At 41.2% G+C, this 21733-nt stretch overlaps 1 protein-coding gene across 12 annotated transcripts in view; it reads left to right on the forward strand.

Annotated features, from left to right (window-relative positions):
- Positions 1-21733, forward strand: part of LIMCH1 (LIM and calponin homology domains 1) — a 325835-nt gene that overhangs the window by 119007 nt on the left and 185095 nt on the right. For all 12 annotated transcript variants that reach the window (XM_058546972.1, XM_058546961.1, XM_058546963.1 and 9 more), the window contains exon 2: positions 10221-10291. In XM_058546972.1, the coding sequence (XP_058402955.1) occupies positions 10221-10291 (71 nt within the window). The remainder of the gene's footprint in view (positions 1-10220; positions 10292-21733) is intronic.

A 21733-nucleotide genomic window follows, 5' to 3' on the forward strand; every position in this document is an offset into this window, starting at 1 on the left:
ACTTTATATGGGACGCACCACAGCATGGCTTACCAAGCGGTGCGTCGGTGCACGCCCGGGATCCGAACCGGCGAACCCCGGGCTGCTGCAGCGGAGTGCACACACTTAACCGCTTGCGCCACCGTTCTGGCCCCTCCTTTAACCGTCTTTTAAAGATGAAGGGAGCAGGCTCAGAGAAATGAAGCCATTTGTCCATTGTCAGATAGCCCCTATGTGTCAGACCTGAAATCTGGACCCAGGTTTGCCTATTTCAAAGGGTTTATACTTCACTGTGCTGAGGACTAAATGACAGTTACACACACTGATTTCCCAAAATTACCCCAGAACTGAAGTATTTATTTAAGGAGCAACATGATACCCAGGTAAAAATAACACTGTGGCTGAAGCATATCTTTGCTCCTTGAAATGGAGACAACTCACACAGCCCAGAAGCACTCCACTAGCCCATTTTCTTTCTGGACTCTTCTTTCTCTCTGCTCTCAAATCAGTTGCTAAGACTTTATGTTGTGTTATAGCTCACTTTGGGTGTTGTCAGTCTTTCTTTGTAGCTTCTGTTCTGTCTCTTTGTAAGGCAAGAACAGCTTGAGGATAAACAAACACAGTTACTGCTAAACACATTCACATGTTCCTGGACTGACCCATTTTCTGTGTGTAGAGCATACAATGGCTATATCAGAGGATTTAATGCTCCCAGGGTGCTTTTGAGCATTGCCTGTATTCTTAATTAGATTTTTTTTTTTTTAGTGGAGTCTGTCAATCTTTGGCTATAAACAGTGCCTTCTGGTTTTCTGATGACAAGATGAAAATATAAATGGATTCTGCAGATTGCATTTTATTATCCTCAGTATTAAGCACTCAGAGCTAGTGCTGGAGAGGATCATGATTTGATAATGTTGATTAAATAACCTCAGGCCTGGACTTCTGTGCTGTTTCTTTGCCAACCCAAAGTGAATAGATATAAGGAGCTATTGTTATTAAGGAGAGTGTAGCAATATAAGTGGCACAAGAAGAAGTGCCTTCAGAACTCAGTGTGTTGGGGCAATGAAGCCCTGATCTGGGTCAAGGGAGACCTGATTCTGGTCTTGTCTTTGCTGATAGCTGGCTGTATGACCTTAGCACATCACTTAACTTGCAGGACATTATTTTTCTCATCTGTGAAATGAAGGGGTTGTGTATATAACGTGGAGTTATTCTGGTGTAGTGAGAAGGGACACCAGATGGATCTATAGAAAGGTTCCTGGGTGCTATGTAGGAGATAGCTGTGGAGGGGCCAGAGTGAAAGCAGAGAGACCACAAAGGTGGCTGCTGTAGTTATCTTGCTGAGAGGCGATGGAGGCTTGGACTAGTGTGGTAGTGTAGACATAGAAGGAAAAGGGCAGACTTAAATATATTTTAGAGAGAGGAACATTGCTCTTCTTGATGGCTTGAATGTATCTCTACGTTGTTGGGGATGGGAGATGGTGATGCCATTCATTGACGTGGAGAAGACCAGAGGTGGAACAGGTTGCATCAGGGGACAGACGTCACGAATTTTGTTTTGTTTTTGTTTGATCTTGTTAAGTGTGAAATATTGATTAGGTACTCAAGTGGAGATATTGAGTAAGAAATTGGATATTTGATTCTGGACTTCAGCACACATATAAAAATGTATGAGTTATCATATGTGAGATGTTTAAAGGCATGGGACTACCCAGGGAAGTGGAGTGTGTGGCTAAAGAGGGAACAAAAAGAGAAGCAAAGAAAGGAAAAAAGAACCTTATTTTACAGTTAGGAATGAATGAGGTAGAAGTACCCAAGGCAATGGAGAAAGGAGTATTTATTGAATGAGGTAGAAGGAAAACCGGGAGTGTCTGGCGGTGGGGAGGCCTAGAGGGGCAAGTGATCCAAAAAGGAGGGAGTGGTTGACTGTCACGCTGCTGAGACATTGATTCAGATTAGATGAGAAAAATGTCTTTTGGTGAGACAGTATGGCAATATTAAAATTTAAGAGGAGAACCAGGAAAGCATGGCATCATTTAAGATCAGGGAGGAAAGACCTGCAAAGAGTACTGGAAAGAGAGAAACCAAGAATGAGATCTATGGCAATTCTAGTATTGCTACCAATATTGACAATGAAATTTATTGAGCTCTCACTATGGATCAGGCACTGTGGGAAGAGTTTGACATACATTAATTAACTTACTCTTCATGCAAATCTTTGGAGTACATACTATTATTTCATAAGGAGGGAAGCTGAGGGTTGGTAGAAGTTCATTAATTTGCTTATGATTTAGCTTATGCTGGTGGAGCTCAGAGTCAGACTCTGAGGGTCCAACTCTTAAACCTTTAGGAATTTTCAGTGAATTTAAAGAGCACAGCTCATAGGCAGCTGAGCTATGATGATAAGGGTAATGGGTACAGGATGCTCATGTAGGGAGTTTGGACTGTGAAAGGAAGGAGAAAAACACGACGGTGGTTGAAGGGGCTGGATTGAATTAGGGTTTTTATGAAAAGAGAGAACTCATTATGCCACCAGCAGGGATGACGGATGCTGTAGACCAAGGGGTAAGGTTGAGATAAAGGCAGCACCTGGGGGTGGGAAGGGATAGGATCTAGAGGAAAGAGAAAGTAAACTTCTTCCTTTTGAGCTGGCAGGAGAAGACGAAAAGATAGGTGTGGGAGTGGTATGTAGAGGGATGTGTGTGGGGCTGGGAGTGGTGGTCCTAAAGGAAAGTCTCGACAGCTGGTCTCAATCTCATTGTGATTCCAGCAGCGAGGTCACTGGTCATAAAATGGGGGTGGGAGAGTCCACGAGGAAGTAATTGAGAGCAACAAGCAAAATGTCATTCTGGGACTCTCTCTTTAGGAATGGGGAATTAGTGGGAAGTGGAGAGAATGATTGCCACAGAACCCCTCCCTTGCCCCATCTACTGGAGTGTCTCTTTTGTTTCAGGGTCAAGTACAACCCATAGTTCTGACACACAGGTCTTTACCATCAGGGCCATGCCTACTCTGGCACCTCATCTCTTACCATCCTCCCTCTTCTCGCCTGCCTTCCTTCTGTGCTCAGCCCTTAGAACTTTTCCTCTTTGCTCAAAGAAACCTTTGTATGGGTCTCTCTGTCTGCCTGGAGTGCCCTACTTCATCTCTTGCCTTTGGGGAATCCCCTCTCATCCTTCAGGACCAACTCAAATTTCAGCCCCTCAAAGGCTTTCCTTGACTATCTTAGGCGGAGAGAGTTCATTTCTTTGCTCAGATGCTGCAAAGAATTGTGTTTAGGAACATGAACTACGTAGTTACAATACCTGAGGTTAAATCCAGGCGTGCTATGTACTAGTTTTGTGTCCGTGGGCAAGTTATTTAACCTCCCTGTGTCTAGGTTTCCTTGGAAATAATAATCAGACCCATCTCATTGGGTTGTTATGAAGATTAAATAAATTAATATGTGGCAAGCATTTAGAACACAGAAGGCATATGGTAGTTGGTATAGGAATGTGAACTATTATCATTCAACTATTTCTTCAGTCATGCAGTTTGTGTTGCTTCTTCCATGCTCTGGTAGTTCTCTGTTCATATTTCTCTTGCAACACCTACTATATTGTAATGTTTTATCTTTCCCCCTGGATTGTGGATTCTTCTTACCAGGTCTTGTTATTTTGGTCTCACTCACACCTTTTACACTGTCCGGCATGAAGTGGGTATTCAGTAGATGATTGATTGATTGATTGCTAATTCTGGCTTAGATGAATATGATTTATGAATGTTTACAAAGAGTTTCTGTAGAATTTTGATTTGATTTTTCTAGCAACCTCATGAAGGAGACAGAAATAGCAGTGGATTTATTTCTCAGAAAAATGTGAAAAAAAGAGCAATACTGCTTTATTTTGCAATTTATAAAAATATGCAGAAATGTTCTTGTTAAATAAGTCAAATATGATCAGAAGTGAGCATAATGAGCTGCGAATAATCTTCTCCAGTGAATTAAAGAGGTGTGATTTTCATTTACAGTTGTAGAAGGAAATCACAACCTTCTGAAATGTGTACCTGTTTTTGTACTACAATTTAGAGAAAATATCCTTGTTTTTCAAAAATTAAGTCAAAATCTATTAAATTGTATATTTTTTTGGTTGCTTAAATCCAGGGACCATTCTTTTGTCAGCCAATAGAATCTCCTCTTAAAGTCATTATAACAGGGTTTCCAACATTTATTTAAAATCCTCTTCAGACCTGCAGTTAATGGACTGCAGTTTGTCCACCAGATTGCTTTCAAAAAACAACTGAAGATTAATGAAAATATTTCTGAAATACAATTTGTATGAATGGTAATGATCAGGCTGAGAGACTGATTCTTGGCAGCCTTTGACTGTTCGTGGCAATTATAAAATAACAATGGTAACAAAGTAATCAGCAAAGTGTAGCATTGTGATTGATATACAATGTGTTATATTATAAACACATCATAAAAATGTTGCCATAAAGTTGTGTGGTTTTCTTTATTAGACTGTTTTTTTTTTTTCAAGTCCTCCATATTTCTGTTATTTGAATGGTTTAGAGCAGTGCCATGACATGGACAAACTCAGAGACATAATTACCTGTTAGTTCTATGGGAAGGAAATCAAATACAGATGAGCTTACTCAATAATTACTTGCATAAAATAGTGTGATGACATATCATGATGCCCTCTTGCTTCTGCTTTTGGTTTGTTAAGGTAGATGAAAACTTTTCCTTTAAAACCATTACTGTTTTGGTAAATTATCCATTCTTTGACTATTTTAATCTGACACATACAGCATGTCCCTCCAACAAATATTTTGGTTGGTAATGAAAGTGAATTAATCCTAAACCATAAAGCAGGAAAAAAAAAAATCTGATATTGGGCTTTCGTGAAAGGCACACAGGGCATAGTTGGTGACATAATTGCCACCATAAGTACAAGGATTCCCTTGAATGGGGAGATGTGTGCAGGTTCATTATGCCCACCCTTAAAATCATGGTGGTGTCCAATAGTTTTGTCCATGTGCTTCTATTAGATTTTTTTTTTTTTTTTGGCTTGTTTTTGTGTTGAATCCCTTTAGGGAACTGAAAGACCTTTGGCTTTTACTATGAGTGAGATGGGGAGCTATTTGAGTGGAATAGTGGCATGATCTAACTTTACAGGATTCCCCTGGCTGCTGTGTTGAGAATAGATGGAAAGGAGGCAAGGGTGGAAGCAGTGAGGCCAATTAAGAGACTCTTATCTAGGTGTCAGACGATGGTGGCTTGGAGTAAGGTAGTAGAGTGGAGGTAGTGAGAAGTGGTTGGATTCTGGCTAAATTCTGAAGGGGGAATCAATAGGATTTGTTGGTGGGTGTGATTGGGTGTGAAAGATAGGGGTCAAGCATGACTAAGCTGAACAATTGCGAGGATGGAGTTGCAAGGATTCATTGATCGGATGGCTGAGGATCAGCAACATGGGGAGAGCAGGATTTTGGGGAATGATCAAGTGCTCTTGACATTTAATCTGCTCCTCCCCTGCTAGCCCTGAGTGCTCCTGAAGCTGGGCTGTCTCCTCAACCACTCCACGTCCCAGGTCCCTATCTCAGGCTCTCTTTAAGAGCTCTTCTAATCTTCTCATCCTGCTCTGTGTCCTCGGAGAGTGATCACGAGCTGATGGCTTGGCCAGTGCCTTGCCTGGGAGGGTTACCGAGAGTCTTGTTAGTTGGGATCCAGGTGGGAAGGTTAGTGAAGAGCTTGGGCAGTCATTTTTCACTTCCCCTGTTCATGGACTGTTGGTAATGGTAGTTGATTCTTGGCAGCTATTTTGTTTTTTATAACAATGGCTTATGCTGTCATGGAGGGAACAGTAATTAGCAGTCTTTATAGTTAAAATATACAATTAGTGACATTATAAATGCATCATAAAGATGTTGCTGAGAGGGGTTGAGACAGGTCATCCAAAATCCTGATTCTAATGGAAGGTCCTCCCATTCTGATAATGAACTGCTGGCTTAGTTTAGTATGCTAGGTTAGGGCTTTGTCAAATTTACTCTGCATATGAATCACATGGGGATCTTTTTAAAGTGCTAGTTATGATTAAGTAAGTCTTGGAGGGAGTGAGAGGACTGAGAGTCTGTATTTCTAACGTTAGTTTCAGGTGAAGATGCTGCTGCTGCTGGTCTGAGGAGCAAACTTTTCAGTGGCGTGGTCCTTGTTAATTTTTGGAGTCTATTCAGCAGCTGACACTCCTAACAAAGATCCAGGTGCTTCTATACTAAATAACCTAGGCTTGGAAGAATGGATGGAGTTTGGATCAGTGGAGAGCGGTATGAGGGCTAAGCTGGGCCCTACTGGACATAGGACATGGGGGAAGGAGGCAAAAGAGGAGGAACAGGCGGAAATGAGCACTTTCCTCCAAATGCATGGTGCCTATTCTTGTCTCCAGAATTGGCAGTCTAGGAAATTGAATTTACTCAGACTACCTCTTGGAGGATTTTGATTAGCAGGCTGACTTTGGACTATTAAATCAAATCTACTTGAGATTTTTTAGTGGCTATGCATCACATCCCCGCCTGCTCTGGTGGTCTAGTGGCAAAGATTCTGCACTCTCACCCCTGAGGCCCAAGTTTGTTTGCCAGTCAGGGAACCATACCACCCGTGTGTCGGTTGTCATACTGTGGTGGCTGCCTGTTGCTGTGATGCTGAAAGTTATACCACCAGTTTTTCAAATACTGGCAGGGTCACCCATGGTGGACAGGTTTCAGCAGAGCTTCCAGACTAAGACAGACTAGGAAGAAGGACCTGGCCACTCATTTCTGAAAAAATTGGCCGTGAAAACTCTATGAATAGCAGCGATCCATTGTCTGATATAGTGCCGGAAGGTGAGAGGATGGATGGTGCAAACAGACCAGGCAGGGTTCCGCTCTGCTGTACACAGGGTCGCTAGGAGTTGAAGTTGACTCCATGACACTAACAACAACAAATGCCTCATCTGCAAGATAATTTTAAATAGTACCTGGGCATTGTAAGTAGTCCAGGGGCCACTAATATTTTCTTATAATCTTATGTTACCTTCTATAATAGGTAATAGTTATGTTACCTTCTATTCATGGTAAGAGTTTAGATATCTGCTTTCCTTGCCAGTCTGTGAGCTTTCTGCATGCAGTGACCATGTCTCTTGTGGTTCTGTCTCTAGGCTCTGCTCATTGTCATTGCTCAATAAATGGAGAAGGGGCCTGAGTTAACTTAGCCATAGATTCTGTAATAAATGCAGCTGAACTGTCTTGCATTCTCCATGTGAGCACCATTTGCACTAGAACATAATACTTTTAATAAAAATATAAAGACCTGAGAAAAAAATGTTTTCAAAACCTTCTAATCACTTAATGGTGAATGGAGGTTAGCTCTATAGAGCATATTAGTGATGTTATGAGACTAGAAATCAGGACTAATAGATTCAGGAAAGAAAATGCTAAGGTGTTTAAAAGTCTGTCTTTAAAATCTTAGCTTTTTAAAGGGCATCTTTCTTAATTTCTTTATTTTGGGGAAAAACCTAGGTATTTGCAAACTGTAAAAACTACTTTTTATCAATTTCCCTACCTTTCCTCAAATAAGAATAAGAATGAGAGGATATTAACAAAGTACCTTATATTGGCTTGTGAATTGTCATTCTAGTGGGAGTGTTAATAAGGATGTTTTATAATAGAACTTGAACTTTGGTTTACAAGGAAGAGTTGGGACCACTTAGTTTCCTTAGACTGCTCTTTACAGCAAAACCAAACAAAAACCTTGTTTGGCTTTTCTGATGATTAAAGTAATATATATTAATTATAGAAATTTAAAGAAGAAAATAGAAATCACACCTGATTCCCACCATGAAGAGATAATATGTTGGCATATTTCCTCTGTGTGTGACTGTGTGTGTGTATGTATCTGTCTGTTTCGTAATGTCTTTGTCTAGTTTTGGACTCAGGGTAATGCTGGCCTCATAGAATAAATTGGGAAGTATTCTTTCCTCTTCAATTGTCTGGAAGAGTTTGTGTAGAATTGCGTTATCTTTTCTTTAAATATTTGGTATAATTTACCAGGTCAGCCTTCTGGGCCTGCCATTTTCTTTTGGGAAGGCTATCTATTTCTTTGTTGAGTGAACTCTGGTTGTTTGTGTCAAGGAATTCATCCAGTTCATCTAAGTTGGTGAATTTATTGGCACAAATTTATTTATAATATTCCCCTGTTATCCGTTTAATGTCTGTAGAATTTGTGATGATGTCATCTTTGTCATTCCTGATGTTGGTAATCTGTGTCTTTCTTTTTTGGCTAAAAACCAAAGGTTATCAACTTCATTAGCTTAAGGTTTATCAGCTTGGCTAAAAGTTTATCAATTTTGTTGATCTCAAAGAAACAGGTTTTGATTTCACTGATTTTGCTCTGTTGCTTTTTGGTTTTCTATTTGATTTCAATTCTGATATAATTTTTTCCTTTTTTCTACTTAATTTGGGCTTAATTTGCTTAAGGTGGAAACAGAATTGATTGAGTTGAGATCTTCTTTTGTGATGTAGGTATTTTGTGCTATACATTTCCCCCAAATACTGCTTTAGTGTCTTTCTGTACATCCTTATATTGCCATATTATTTTATGACAAAATATGTTCTAATTTCTTTTGATTTCTTCTTTGATTAGTGAGTTATTTAGAATTGTGTTATTTAGTTTAAAATTATTTGGGGATTTTTTCCAGAGATATTTCTGTTATTTTCTAATTTAATTCCATTGTGGTCCAATAGCATACTTTTAATGAATTGACTTCTTTTAAGTTTGTGAAGACATTTTCTGACATAGAAATTGGTCTATTTCAATAAATGTTCATTGTGAACTTAAGAAGCAAAATGTGTATTCTGCTGTTGTAGGGTGGAGTATTCTAGAAATGTCGATTAAGTCAATCTGGTTTCATAGTGTTGTTCAAGTCTTCTTTATCCTTATTGGTTTTTCTGCCTGCTTGTTTTATCAGTTATCAAAGAGAGATATTAAATCTCTGACTCTAGTTGTGAATTTGTCTATTTCTCCTTGCAATTCTATCTGTTTAGCTTATGTATTTTGAAGCTTTTTTTTATTAGGTGTAAAAATATTTAGGATTGTTATGTCTTCCTGATTAGCTAAGCCCTTTGTCATTATGAAATGACTTTCTCTGTCCTTGGTATTATTCTTTGTTCTAAAAGTTTCTTTGTCTGATATTAATATAACCACTTCAGCTTTCTTTTGGTTAGTGTTAGCATGATATATCTTATCCTATTCTTCTACTTTTAACTTATTTCTATCTTTATATTTAAAGCACATTTCTCATAGGCAGCATATAGTTGGGTCTTGCTTTTTTATCCAATCTGAAAATCTCTGTCTTTTAATTGGAGATGTTTAAGCCATTTATATTTAATGCACTTATTGATATGGTTAAGTTTAAGTCTACGGTATTGCCGTTTGTTTTCTATTTATTCCATCTGTTCTGTATTCCCTTTTCCTCTTTTTTCTTTTTGCCTTTTTTTTGATTGTTAGAGTATTTTTTATGATTTCATTTTATCTCCTTTCTTGGCTTATTAGCTGTAACTTTGTATTCTGCCATGTTAGAGGTTGCTTCTGGGTTTATAGTATGCATATTTATCAGGCATATTGTAGATGTTCAATAAATATTTATAATAAATATAGGCCACAGGGCTACTGAGAGCTAGAGGCATCAAGAATGGCCATCCATCCTGTGCCATCAGATAGTTCATTCTTTCACAGCTGTTATTTTCCTCTTTGACACCATGTTATTATTGACTTCAATCTTCCTGTCTTGATGTTAGTCTCTCTAGGTTAGGAGTCTGTGTTTTCACCTCCTCTGCCCCCTTAATGTTTTAACAAATAGATGTGTTATCCTTAGGTGGTGTTTTCTGCAGGCTTTTTTGAAAGTGTGTAGGTTGGAACTTCAGGATGAAAGAGGATGTGGCCTTGACTTATCATGGCCAAACTCGAAAAGTAACATCCTTATCAGGAAGAACAGATTTTTTAAGGTATTAGGTCAGAAAAAACCTTGAAAGAAATGGTCTAAATTTAAGATTGGCTGATCTAAGCAAAGCTACACATGGAAAGGAAATTCAAACCTCACAGATTTTCCTCATTCTTGGAATGCCACAGTTATTTTTATGCTCTTAAATATTAAAAAACAAAAAGTCATTGAGCTTCCTGATTAAAAACAAAAAATTTACTCTCTCCTTTTCTTTTTTTTCTTTTCCAGCAAGTAACCGGCAGAAGTTTTGGTGATAAAGATTTTCGGACAGGGTTAGAAAATGGAATCCTTCTTTGTGAGTAAGTATGACCTATATTCAGTTGATTTTGTTCAAGAAAAACCATAATACTATTCAGTGTGTCTGTAAAACTTCCAGTGATTTGTTTTGAATTTATTCACAGTTTGAATCTGAAATTCAAAAAAAATCACTGGGCTAGGCAGTAAACATAAGTAGGTGACAGAGTCTCGGTGTTCAGTAGGGCATGGTGGGGACTATGGTAATTTCAAACTAGATAAAGAAGGAGTAATTGGTAGCTGCTACTCATCTTAACCAACTTTTACAATGTAGGAATTTGGGCCCAGGTGATTGTAAGGATATGGACTGAATTTTGGTAAAAGTAGCAGATTTTCTCCCTTTTTTACCCCAAACAAAAGCAGCTTGTACCAACAGAAAATAGTGCTTCTATTTACTTACAACATCTTAAAGCATGCCAGGTAATGTTCCTCACTGGGCCTACTTCCCTGAGGTATCTTGAATGTATTTCATTTGTGCTGTTGGCAAAATTCAAATGGGGACAATAACTGCAGTGTTTAATTTTTATGTTTTGAACCTGGGCTTTGTTATAGAGTGTTGCTGTGATGGTGGACTCGAGAGCTTTCTGTGAAGTGGTTCTAGACGCAAAATAAGCTAGAGCCTTAATACTTACAGATAGATGGACATAAACTTCAAATCAAGATTTCAAATTTTGAATTTATTTAGTAGGTTCTGTAATTTGGATCCTGTTTTATTGAAGTGAAAGGTGCATACATGAAATGCACAGCTCCTAGATATACAATCTGATGGGTTTTGAAAACTGCGTACATGTGTGTAACCTACACCGTGATCAAGATAGGGAACAGAAAGTTCCCTCATGTCCCTTTCCAGTCAATCTCAACCACCTATAGAAAAGCACTGTTCTGACTTCTATCACTGTAGCATCTATTTTGCCTTATCTTGAACTCTGTGTAAGTAGAATCACATAAAATGCATGTTTGTTTTGGCAACTTTCTGAATATCATTGAGACCCCCCAATGTAGTTGAAAGAGCATGGGTTTTGGAGCCTGAGAATTAGAGACTCAACTCCTTACCTCACCCCTTAAATCATTTAACCTGGAGTCTCATTTTTCTCTTTCTAAAATGGTAATAAAAATTTTATAAGTCTTGCCTATTTCATAAGCTTTTTGTGAATTTCAACAGGATAATGTGAATAAGACACCTTAAAAAACTTCATTTGCTATGCAAATGTTGGTTATTGTGCAGCACCTTTCAACACAGTTCATATCAGCATTTTTTTTTTCCCGCTCCCCATTGCCCTTCTTTCTTAAGAGAAATTTATATCCCCTGATTGCTGTTTCCATACATTCCTTCCTATGGAGTCTCTCCCCTCTTCTCATACTTTACCACCCCTTTTCCCTTTATTAAATCTAAATCAGAGCTCATCTCTTAGGGAAACCATAGTTAGTTTAGCATCTCACCGGAGACAATCCCAGACAGGCTCCAAACACTTCCCTTGTGTTCTAGCACCTACTTCTCCAATGATTCTGGGCATAGCCCTCTCCTGACATTGAGACTAGTTGGAATCTAATTTATGTGCATCATGCTCTCTCAACTCTGTTGAAGTGGGTCTTTGGTACCAATTTTTGTTTATCTAACATTTGCTGCTAAGATTCTTGTAGGCATCCACCTCTCCACTATATTTCTGTGAATAAATCTGTCAGAGAGTAATACTGTTACTGAGCCCTAAGGAACCGGTGACCCACAAGTGGGTCCTTTTGCCCTGAGTCGCTCAAGCCAATAGAACGAGACCCGGTTCTGAATAGCAGAACAGAAACTTTATTCGTTGAGCAAGGAATGGAGAAAGGAGAACTTGTGTTCTAAAATACCTTCTCCCCAAAGACAAGGAAATAGGCAACTTTTAAAGCCGCAAGGAGTTGTGGCGTCATCAGGGTTCCGGGAAAGGGGTGGTGACTTCCAGGAACAGTTGGTGCCTACGCAGTCCCCAGAAGGCCTTTGCACACGGCACCAAATGTGCCTGGCAAGGTAGGCAGTGGGGGAGATTTTTGTATGGTAATGAAGCAGAGGCAACTTCAGGTCACCTCCAAGTCCCTCTGCGTATAAGCTGCTCCTGTGGTTGGGCTAGACCTGGTTTAGAGCGGTTTGCAGTCGCGGTTTATGTGAGGTGGAAGCCCAGCTCAGCTGAAAAACATCACAAAGGAAGATGTTAGGTGTGGGCCAAAGCGAAGTTTTTCTATTAGGAATACATGTCGGTGCGTCGGGGATATGTATGGGTGACATGTTGCATGCCTGACTTTAGATTGAATGGGCTAGTCTGAAGAAAAGGCTCTGGATCTAGAGAGATTTGCACACATAGAATTTGTTTCTTCCCTTGATGATGTTGAGTTAGAGGATGGAGTCTCTCTCGTGTTCAGTGGCTCCATCCATTGGCCTTTTACAAACACAGTAGTGAATGTTAGGGTTGTTTAGGGGTGGAGAGGTGGGGTTTAGGTCCAGGCCATGGTTAGGAAATAGTATGGTTAGACAACATGGAGGCACAGATTATAGCCAGGGGCTTCTTTAGATAAATAAAGGGCTTGGACTGCTGACAGCCTGAGGGTGAAGCTGAGGGAACTGGCCAACATGAAGGATGTGGACAAATATGCTGTCTGGGTAGGCAGGACAAAACCCAAGACAAGTGATTTATGGTCTAAGTCCTCTAACCATGGAGGATTAGACCCACGGGTATAATTGAAGGAGTCTGAGGACCGGGGTCAAGTCCTGGCTTCCCCATGAGACTCCAGCTGGCAGCCCGGCAAAGAATTTGCTAAGGTGGAATGAACTGTACTGGTAGCCTGAGGCAAGAAAAGCCAGAAGCAGAGTCCCAGGCAGAGCCTTTGAGAGAAAGCTGGGTCAGCAGCCAAAGAAACCGATGCAAACAAATTTCTAAGTGTGGGACCCACAGAGCAATGAGAACAAAAGCATGACCCAGGAGCTGAATGCACTAAAGATTGGGAACAATGGAGGAAGAAGATTTCCCTCTCCTTTTTGGTCAGGGGCAGGGGCATGACTAGGTTTGATTTCGGCTGAAGCACATTGGGCTGCCGCAGACTGAAATTAACAGGTATATTTTCTGGGACTTGTATCCAGAGACCAGTCTGGCAAGGAGGGAGACTTGCACCATTCCACCACTCCAGGTGTGGGGTTGGTTCATGGCAGGGGCCAAAAGGCAAGAAACTCCGTTTGGAGGGTCTCGGGAAGGTGAGGATTCCCAGACAACAGATCCATACTGGTTTAAACACCTGTTTTTGGAGAGTAGATGAGAATGTCAAAAGCTGTGTCACTCTTTAGAACCAGAGAGAGTTTTGTGCTGGATGCTGGTGATTAAGGAGTTCTAATTCATAACCACTGCCCATACAGCAACATTTAAAAATATAAGAACTCTATAATTTCAAAACTCGCAAACTAGCAATCCAGCTCTTCTGGGTCTTTCATAACATATAGTCCTGTTTTTAAAAATTATTGGGGCTTTTCAAGTTTGTATTATTCAAAATAGAAGCCCAGTTGGTGTCTTGTAACAGTGTTAGGATCCCAGTGGACAAGTACGTGAACAGTGTCGGTGAATTCTTCCTTTTGTTCAACAGACTCTCATCTTTTTGTCTGAGTTGGATTGGTTCTACATGTTGGTTGCAGCTGTAGAGAGATATCATGCTCTTTGCTCACTAAAAATTTCCTGAGTTGTTTATGAGTCTGAAAAAAATTCATAGTTCTCATCAAATAGAAGGGCATCTTCTGGGCCTGGGGTCTGATTTTCCTCTTACCAGCCTGGTTCCAAACTTAACTTGTGTCCTCTAAGGACTATTATCATACCCATTTTACAGAGGAAGTAACTGAGGCACAGAGGATTAAATAACTTGGCTAAGGTTATATAGATAAGAAAGACTTAAATTCAGGAAGTCAGATCTTAGCTTTTGCTCTTAACCACTGTCTGTGACCAGAGATGGGATTTTTTTTTTTTTGGTGAGGCAGATTGGCTCTGAGCTAACATCTGTGCCAGTCTTCCTTTATTTTGTATGTGGGATGCTGCCACAGCATGGCTTGATGAGTGGTGTGTAGGTCCACTCCTGTGTAGGTCTGTGCCTGGGATCCGAACCTGCGAATCCCGGGCTGCAGAAGCAGAGTGTGCGAACTTAACCACTATGCCACTGAGCCGGCCACTAAAGTTGAGATTTTAATGGCAGAGAAAAGCAAGAGGTTGGAGGGGAGGTGGAATGGAGTTGGTGCCAGGAAACCAAGAGTATAGGTAGAAGGGCAGTACAGAGGATAACGACTGGGTTTCAGCCCAACAGAGGCTGGAGAAAGACTGCATGGGGTTGGCGGTCTCGGAAAAATGTAAGTATCAACGGCCTGGAAGTTCCTCTTAAGATAAGAAGGCAAGTCCAGTAAGAGTGAGATCATGTGAGAGCTGAGAGGATAGGAGGCTATGGTTACTGGAGGATGTAGGAGTTGCAGTTTTCTTAAGTAGAACCATCAAAACTAGATGGAGACATGGGGCCAGCCCCGTGGCTTAGCGGTTAAGTGCCTGCGCTCCACTACTGGCGGCCCGGGTTCAGATCCCGGGTGCGCACCAACGCACTGCTTGTCCAGCCATGCTGAGGCGGCATCCCACATACAGCAACTAGCAGGATGTGGTAACTACGACATACCACTATCTACTGGGGCTTTGGGGAGAAAAAGGGCAAAAAAGGAGGAGGATTGGCAATAGATGTTAGCTCAGGGCCGGTCTTCCTGAGCAAAAAGAGGAAGGTTGGCATGGATGTTAGCTCAGGGCTGATCTTCCTCACACACAAAAAAAACAAAACTAGATGGAGACAAATGAGAGTGGTGGACCTGTACTAAAGACTTCAGAGAGCCAGCCCTGATGGCCTAGTGGTTTAAGTTCGATTCTCTCACTGCTTTGGTGGCCTGGGTTCCGTTCCTGGTCGCAGAATCACACCACTCATCTGTCAGTTGCCATGTTGTGGCAGTGGCTCACGTAGAAGAACTAGAAGGACTTACAGCTAGAATATACAACTATGCACTGGGTCTTTGGGGAGAGGATAAATAAATAAATAAAGACTTCAGAGACAGGAGAGAGAAAAGACTGGCACCTACAGACAGCAGATTAGATGGAAATTGAGTACCCTTAAGATCACCTGGGAACTCTTTTACTTCACCTGTGAAGTGCAGTACATGTGGCTTCACATATGTGCACCCCCTGTGTACAGTAATACTTATGCATAAATGTATAACTTACAGTAATAGCAAGTATAAAATAGAGTGCATGTGCCAAATAGAGTTATAGTAGATATGTTTTTGCTATAATCATCTCTCTCTTCCTCTGTTGTTTTTGCCAAGTGCGTATAGTTGAAGTGTTGGAGGTTAAATGCTCAAATGATTTGAGCCCTCCACTGAGCATTAAATAAAAGGTCTGGGGTCAAAGTGTGACATAGCTGCAAACGTGTGACAAGCGTCATGCTGTTAGAAATGTTAATCAAATACTGCAACATGTCCTTGAGGACTTGAGGGTTTAAAAGGAAGTCTGCAAAGAACCATTCCCTAAGGAAGCTGCTCCCAGTACAGAGTCACTGATGACTATCTCTACTTCCCAGCCCCTAGATCAGGCAGACTGTTTTGAAATGATTCCAGAAAGGAAAGTTTCTGACTTGTTTTCCTGACTAAGACTTTATTATATAGGTAGAACTCTATGGAATTCCATCTGTATGAGGAGATGGCGAATTATGGCCCTTGGCCTGTTGTTGTGCTGGCCTTCTTTCTTGCTAAGAATGGTTTTTAAATTTTTAAAGGATTTTAAATAAAACAGAACAACGGTTGGTATGTGGCTCATGGAGCCTAAAATGTTTATTGTCTGGTCCTTTACAGCACAAGTTGCCAGGGCATAAGGACTGTGGAATTAATTTTGAATGTAAATTGTTCACCCTTATAAAGTTAAGTAATTGAGTTTGGGCACTGCAAAAATGTTATTTGGGTAAATCAAATAACTTTTTACAAAAGGTTTTCTCAGGAGTTTCTTCACAAGTCTCCCACTCCCCCAACTTTTTATTTTGAAAAATTTCGAACTTATAGAAAAGTTACAAGACTAGTATAAGGATTACCCATATACCCTGCAACTAGATGCAAATGGTTCAGGAAAAAAGAGGCCCACACAGAAAGAGGTAAAGCAAGTATGGCAAAATGATAATAATTATGTCTAGTTGCAGGGTATATGCGTTCCTTTCTTCTCTGTGGTTTGATTTCTCATCCTCCCCATCCCCTTTTCTTTCTTTTTTGTTTCTATCTGAAGATATATATTTGACAAAAGCCAATTCAAATCCTTTTATGAGAGAGCATAGTGGAAAGCAAATGGATTTGGGAACTTTTAGGTTGAAGCCTATGAAACTGTTGTATTGGTAGACCAAACACAGTCAGGTAATGTGATTTCATATGGTTCAGCCTAACAGACAGTCCAGATCCTAGATTTGCCTCCTGTGTGCCCTTGGGCAAGTTACCTAACCTCCCTGAGCCTCAGTTTCCTTGTCTATAAAAACACATGTAATTGTACCTAATTCATAGGGTTGTTCTGAGGAGTAAATGACTTGATAATATGTATAAAACTTTTTGTTTAGTGCTTGGAACATAGCAGGCACTTAAAAGTTAACTTTTCTCCCTTTGTCTGTGGTATGGGGAAATGACTACCTCATAAGGTCCTTGAGCAATTCCAGTGAGAGAATACTGTGAAGTGCTCAGCAGTGTCTTGGGCTTGGTTGGCACTCTGGATCACTGGCTGTTCTCATTATTATTGTTGGAAGTAGGCCCAAAGTCAGTTATGAATATGACATAGTCAATGCAACTCTGTGTCACTGTGTGCCCGTCAGCTCTCTCCCTAGGGCTGCCAACAAGCCACAGGATGAACGAATTGGGATTTTACTTTCTAGCTTCTCTTCCCTAGCCTGTGATCAAAAGCTAGGCAAGAAAGTTTGGGTCCCTTACAAACTTGATCATCTGTGGATAATGAGCTTTGGCTGGCAGAGCTTGAGGCCTGGAGTGATTGTTTTGAAAATAGTAACCTTGACCTCTGTGATGACGTCATTTCCTCCGGCTGCCTCCAGTCTATTGTGGTTTCTTTCTCTGGGAAGCTCTTTCGGAACCCTCCAGGCAGAGTTAATGGGTTCCTCTCTGGCTTCTAAGCACCTATACCACCCCCATGCTGGCACTTAGCACAGGGCTCCACCTCTTTGTCCCACGTCTGCTTCCTGTACCAGATCTAAAGCTTCCTGAAGACCTTGTCTATTTATCTTTGGATTTCCCTCACTGGACACTGGTCAGGCACATAATAGCATCTGTTACAAACACCTATTGAATAAATTAAGACCAGTAGTAAGATTTCTACCTAGGCTACCTAATCATCAGTGACCTTAACATTCTCCTAATCTTAGCTGTCAGCATCCTCTGTCTTCTCTCCTTCCTTCCGTTCCTTCCCCTCCCTCTCCTTCACACACACACACACACACACACACACACACACGCTTTTACGTAAAGAGCGAACGCATCCCTGAAGACTGGGAGATCAGAGGATGGAAGTATCTGTGTTTTTTACGTATAAGACTCCCCATTACAGCTCTATTTTCTTAGGAGTTGTAGAGGTGAACTTATGGGTTTTGTTCCGCAGGCACATTTTCATGGAATGCAAAGTCTGAGTATGTTTGTCTCCAAATAAGTGACCAATAAGGAATGTCTTAGTGAATTTTTGTCTCAGTTCGTATGTTGCTGAAATAATTTTCTGAAGATAAGAAATCTGTTGGCAAACACTTGTTTATATCATCGCTGATGAATGAGCTGCTTGTTCTAAGAATGAAGGCTTGTCTTGGATGCTTGTCCTGATTTTAGCATGAGATGTGGTGTGCCACAGATATGTACTAGTCTTCTAGGACAGATTGGGAGTTGATGATGTAGCTATGCATGGAGACATTTTGTCACATGGCGGACTTGTTGGCTATTGACCATGTTCTGCACAGCCCCAAATTAGGCACCAAGGGGCATAAAAAGGGAATGTAAGGCTTGATCCATGATCTTCAAGAGTTTTATAATGTGCTTGGAGATTGAACACACACGCAAAGCAATTGTTACAGTGTAAAACAGTGTATGAGTAAATGCAAAAGTGACCAAGATTTAATCCCCAACATTTAATAGGAAGTTAAACGGGGAGATTGTTGTAGTTTGGGAGACAGTTACTGGGGAGATGTTACATCAAGTGAATTTTACTTAAGATGAGAATAGGCTGAGGGAAGGAGAAGGGCATCCTGTACAGCGACAAGAGCAGGAGGAAAGGTTTCAGGGCAGGAATGAGTATGCTGTGTTTGGCATACAGAGTGGAGATCTGCCTGACAGCGGGGAGGGCTCCTCTTCCTTCCTTCAACTAACCTTTTTAAGAACTCACTTACAAGTATGTTAAGTTACTATAAAGACTACTACACTATGCAACAACATCCTGTAATGGGGTACCCTGATCAGATCTGGAATCTAAATCTTGACTCCATATGGGGTATAAACCTCAGGTTCCCTTGAGGAAGTGACATATAGGTGGAGACCTGAATGAAGAGTAGAAATTTGCCAGAAAAGAGGGAAGGGAGATGGAAGTAGAGAGGAACCATGTTCTAGCTGAAAGAATAACATGTTTGAGATCTGTAGGATAGAAGACCTATGTATTGGAGGAATTGCAGGAAGACTTATTTGGCCAAAATGTAGAAAACAGGGGGGACAATGGTATGAGATCAGGGTGAATGAAGAGGAGAAGTAGGCAGGGTCAGGGCCAGCCCGGTGGTGTAGTGGTTAAGTTTGTGCCCTCTGCTTCGGCGGCCTGGTGGTCATGTCAGTTTGGATCCTGTGCGCGGACCTACACACTGCTCATCAAGTTGTGCTGTGACGGTGCCCCACATACAAAATAGAGGAAGATTGGAACAGATGTTAGCTCAGGGATACTCTTCCTCAAGCAAAAAGAGGAAGATTGGCAACAGATGTTAGCTAACAGATGTTAGGGCCAATCTTCCTCACCAAGAAAAAAAAAATAGTAGTAGTAGGCAGGAAGCCCAGAGACTTGTAAACCATAGAAGGAGTTTTGGATTTGATCTCTAGAGCGATGGAAATGAGAAGACATTTGAAGAAATCAACAGGCCTTGGTAGGGTATAGGGTATAGATGAATGAAAGAAAAGACTGAAAAATCATTTCAATGTTTCACTTGTTAATGATAAGCAGGGTGGGGCCCTTGATGCAAGCTGGAAAGAGTCCTCTATTTCTTGGGAGTGGTCATGATTTCAGTTTGGGCAGGATGAGTTTGAGATACAGACAGTCCACGCAGGGGGAGAGTCCTTTTGGCCGTTGAGGACAATGGCCTAGAACTTTGGGGTAAGACAATGGATTTACCTTATTCAGATTGGATTTGTCAACCCTTGTTGGACATCAAGGTTAGGCTCTAATATATGACAGTCTCTCTGAGGGAAAGATCACATCAAGAAAGAGCAGCAGAGGGCCGGCCCCTGGCTTGGCAGTTGGGTGCATGCACTCCGCTACTGGCGACCCGGGTTCAGATCCCGGGCGCGCACCGACGCACCGCTTCTCCGACCATGCTAAGGCCGTGTCCCACATACAGCAACTGGAAGGATGTGCAGCTATGACATGCAACTATCTACTGGGGCTTTGGGGAAAAAAAAAAAAAGGAGGAGGATTGGCAGTGGATGTTAGCTCAGAGCCAGTCTTCCTCAGCAAGGGGAAGAGGATTGGCACGGATGTTAGCTCAGGGCTGATCTTCTTCACAAAAAAAAAAAAAAAAAAAAAAAAGAAAGAACAGCAGAGCAAGGTCTCAGTATGAGGAAGTCTCCATCCTGGGTCAGGGGTAAGAGAAAGAGAAGCTCACAAAGGGACTCTCAGAGGATGAGAGGAAAACCAGGAAATGTGGTGTCATGGAAACCAAGGGAGCTAAGAAGACTTTTGAGAAGCTGGAGGTCACCTGTATTGCATGGCGCCAGCAGCGGTCAGCTAGAGCAAGGCCTCAGAAAATGCCTGCCTCGCTGGTAGAGGGAGGCGCCGGAGACCATTGTCAATTAATAGTCTGGGAACTGCCAGTCAACTGATCGTGATTCCACTGAATTGTTTTAGGCCTTGCTCATACTTGTGCTTCATTTCAATAGGCTATTGTTAGAGACCTTTCCTAATGTAAACTACACTCACAATATTTTCCTCAACTATTGAAAAAGAAATGAGATTAGCCCGACCCAATGGCTTATTAGCGGAGTGACCATGTAGTTTGTCATTCAAATGGTTTTGAGAGTGAGAGGGGGTGTTAACCAGCTGAGACGCTGGAACAACAAATGAAATCTGGGACTGCACTTGGCTAATTGGAATGTGTAGTCACCCCAGTTGTTGGTGACCCCAGACTGGTGTCTTCTAATCACCATTGCTTCATTCAGTATTCACAGACCCATCTCTTATTTAATCGTCTCAGCAGCTGCGGTGGGTGAACAACCTGGATCAGATCTTCCCACCCGCTTTGTAGATACTGGATGGAGACCCGAGGTAGTGGAGCGTGGTGTATCTTCGAACTCTGTCTAGAGCTCTTTCTGTAACCCAGATGCTAACTCAAATCTCAGCAAACTTGGGTTCTTTTGCCCTTACTGATCTTGGCCTTAGCAGGCTGGTAAGAATTTGATAGGCCTTCTATGTAGGGTTCTCCCTTGTCTTTCTGCCAAATCACAATTGGCCTCACTGACTTGGCCTGTCTCCAGCTCTTTGGCACCAAGACTCATTAAGCTTTTAAGTTCAAGTGAGGACATTTCAACCCACTCTTTTTTTTTTTTAAAAGATCTCCAGTGAAAAGCTGCTTTTTGTTTGAAGACTGGCCTGGCTTAGGTGGAGACTTAGGCAAGAACTGAGTATCCTCAACAGCCTTCTGTTAGGAAAGATGAAAACAGATGAAGAACATGGAAGGTGAATTTGTATGATTCATGGTGAGCAAAATGAACTCCCAGTGTCGTCTGTTTTTTGAATCCTCATCAAATAAACAGCCCTTGGTTCCTATTCAAAAGAGGAACTCTTAGCACAGTGTGTGTGGGGGTCGTTACTGTTCCCATTCAAACTGTGCTTTAGTATCTATTACAAGAGTCTGCTGGAGGTGGAAGGGAACTCTTGTGTGCATTTGTACATTGTGCATTTGAAACATTATCAAGCTCCTTTGTCTTTGCAAATATTTTGTCAGTTTAAAAGTATGTAATCCTTGTCACTTCTTTTTTCTTAATGCATAGTTTCACATGACCTAGACCAAGTAGGGCCATTATAAAGTTTGTTTTGATGCTTCCAAAAAAATGTGTTTGAAACTTATTTTAGCATAATTATCATTCAGGAACTATTTCCCTCAAAATGTGGTGATTTCCTTCACCCTATCCATCTGTGCCTTAA

This window comes from Diceros bicornis, chromosome 8 (assembly GCF_020826845.1).
Source record: "Diceros bicornis minor isolate mBicDic1 chromosome 8, mDicBic1.mat.cur, whole genome shotgun sequence".
Taxonomy (NCBI): domain Eukaryota; kingdom Metazoa; phylum Chordata; class Mammalia; order Perissodactyla; family Rhinocerotidae; genus Diceros; species Diceros bicornis.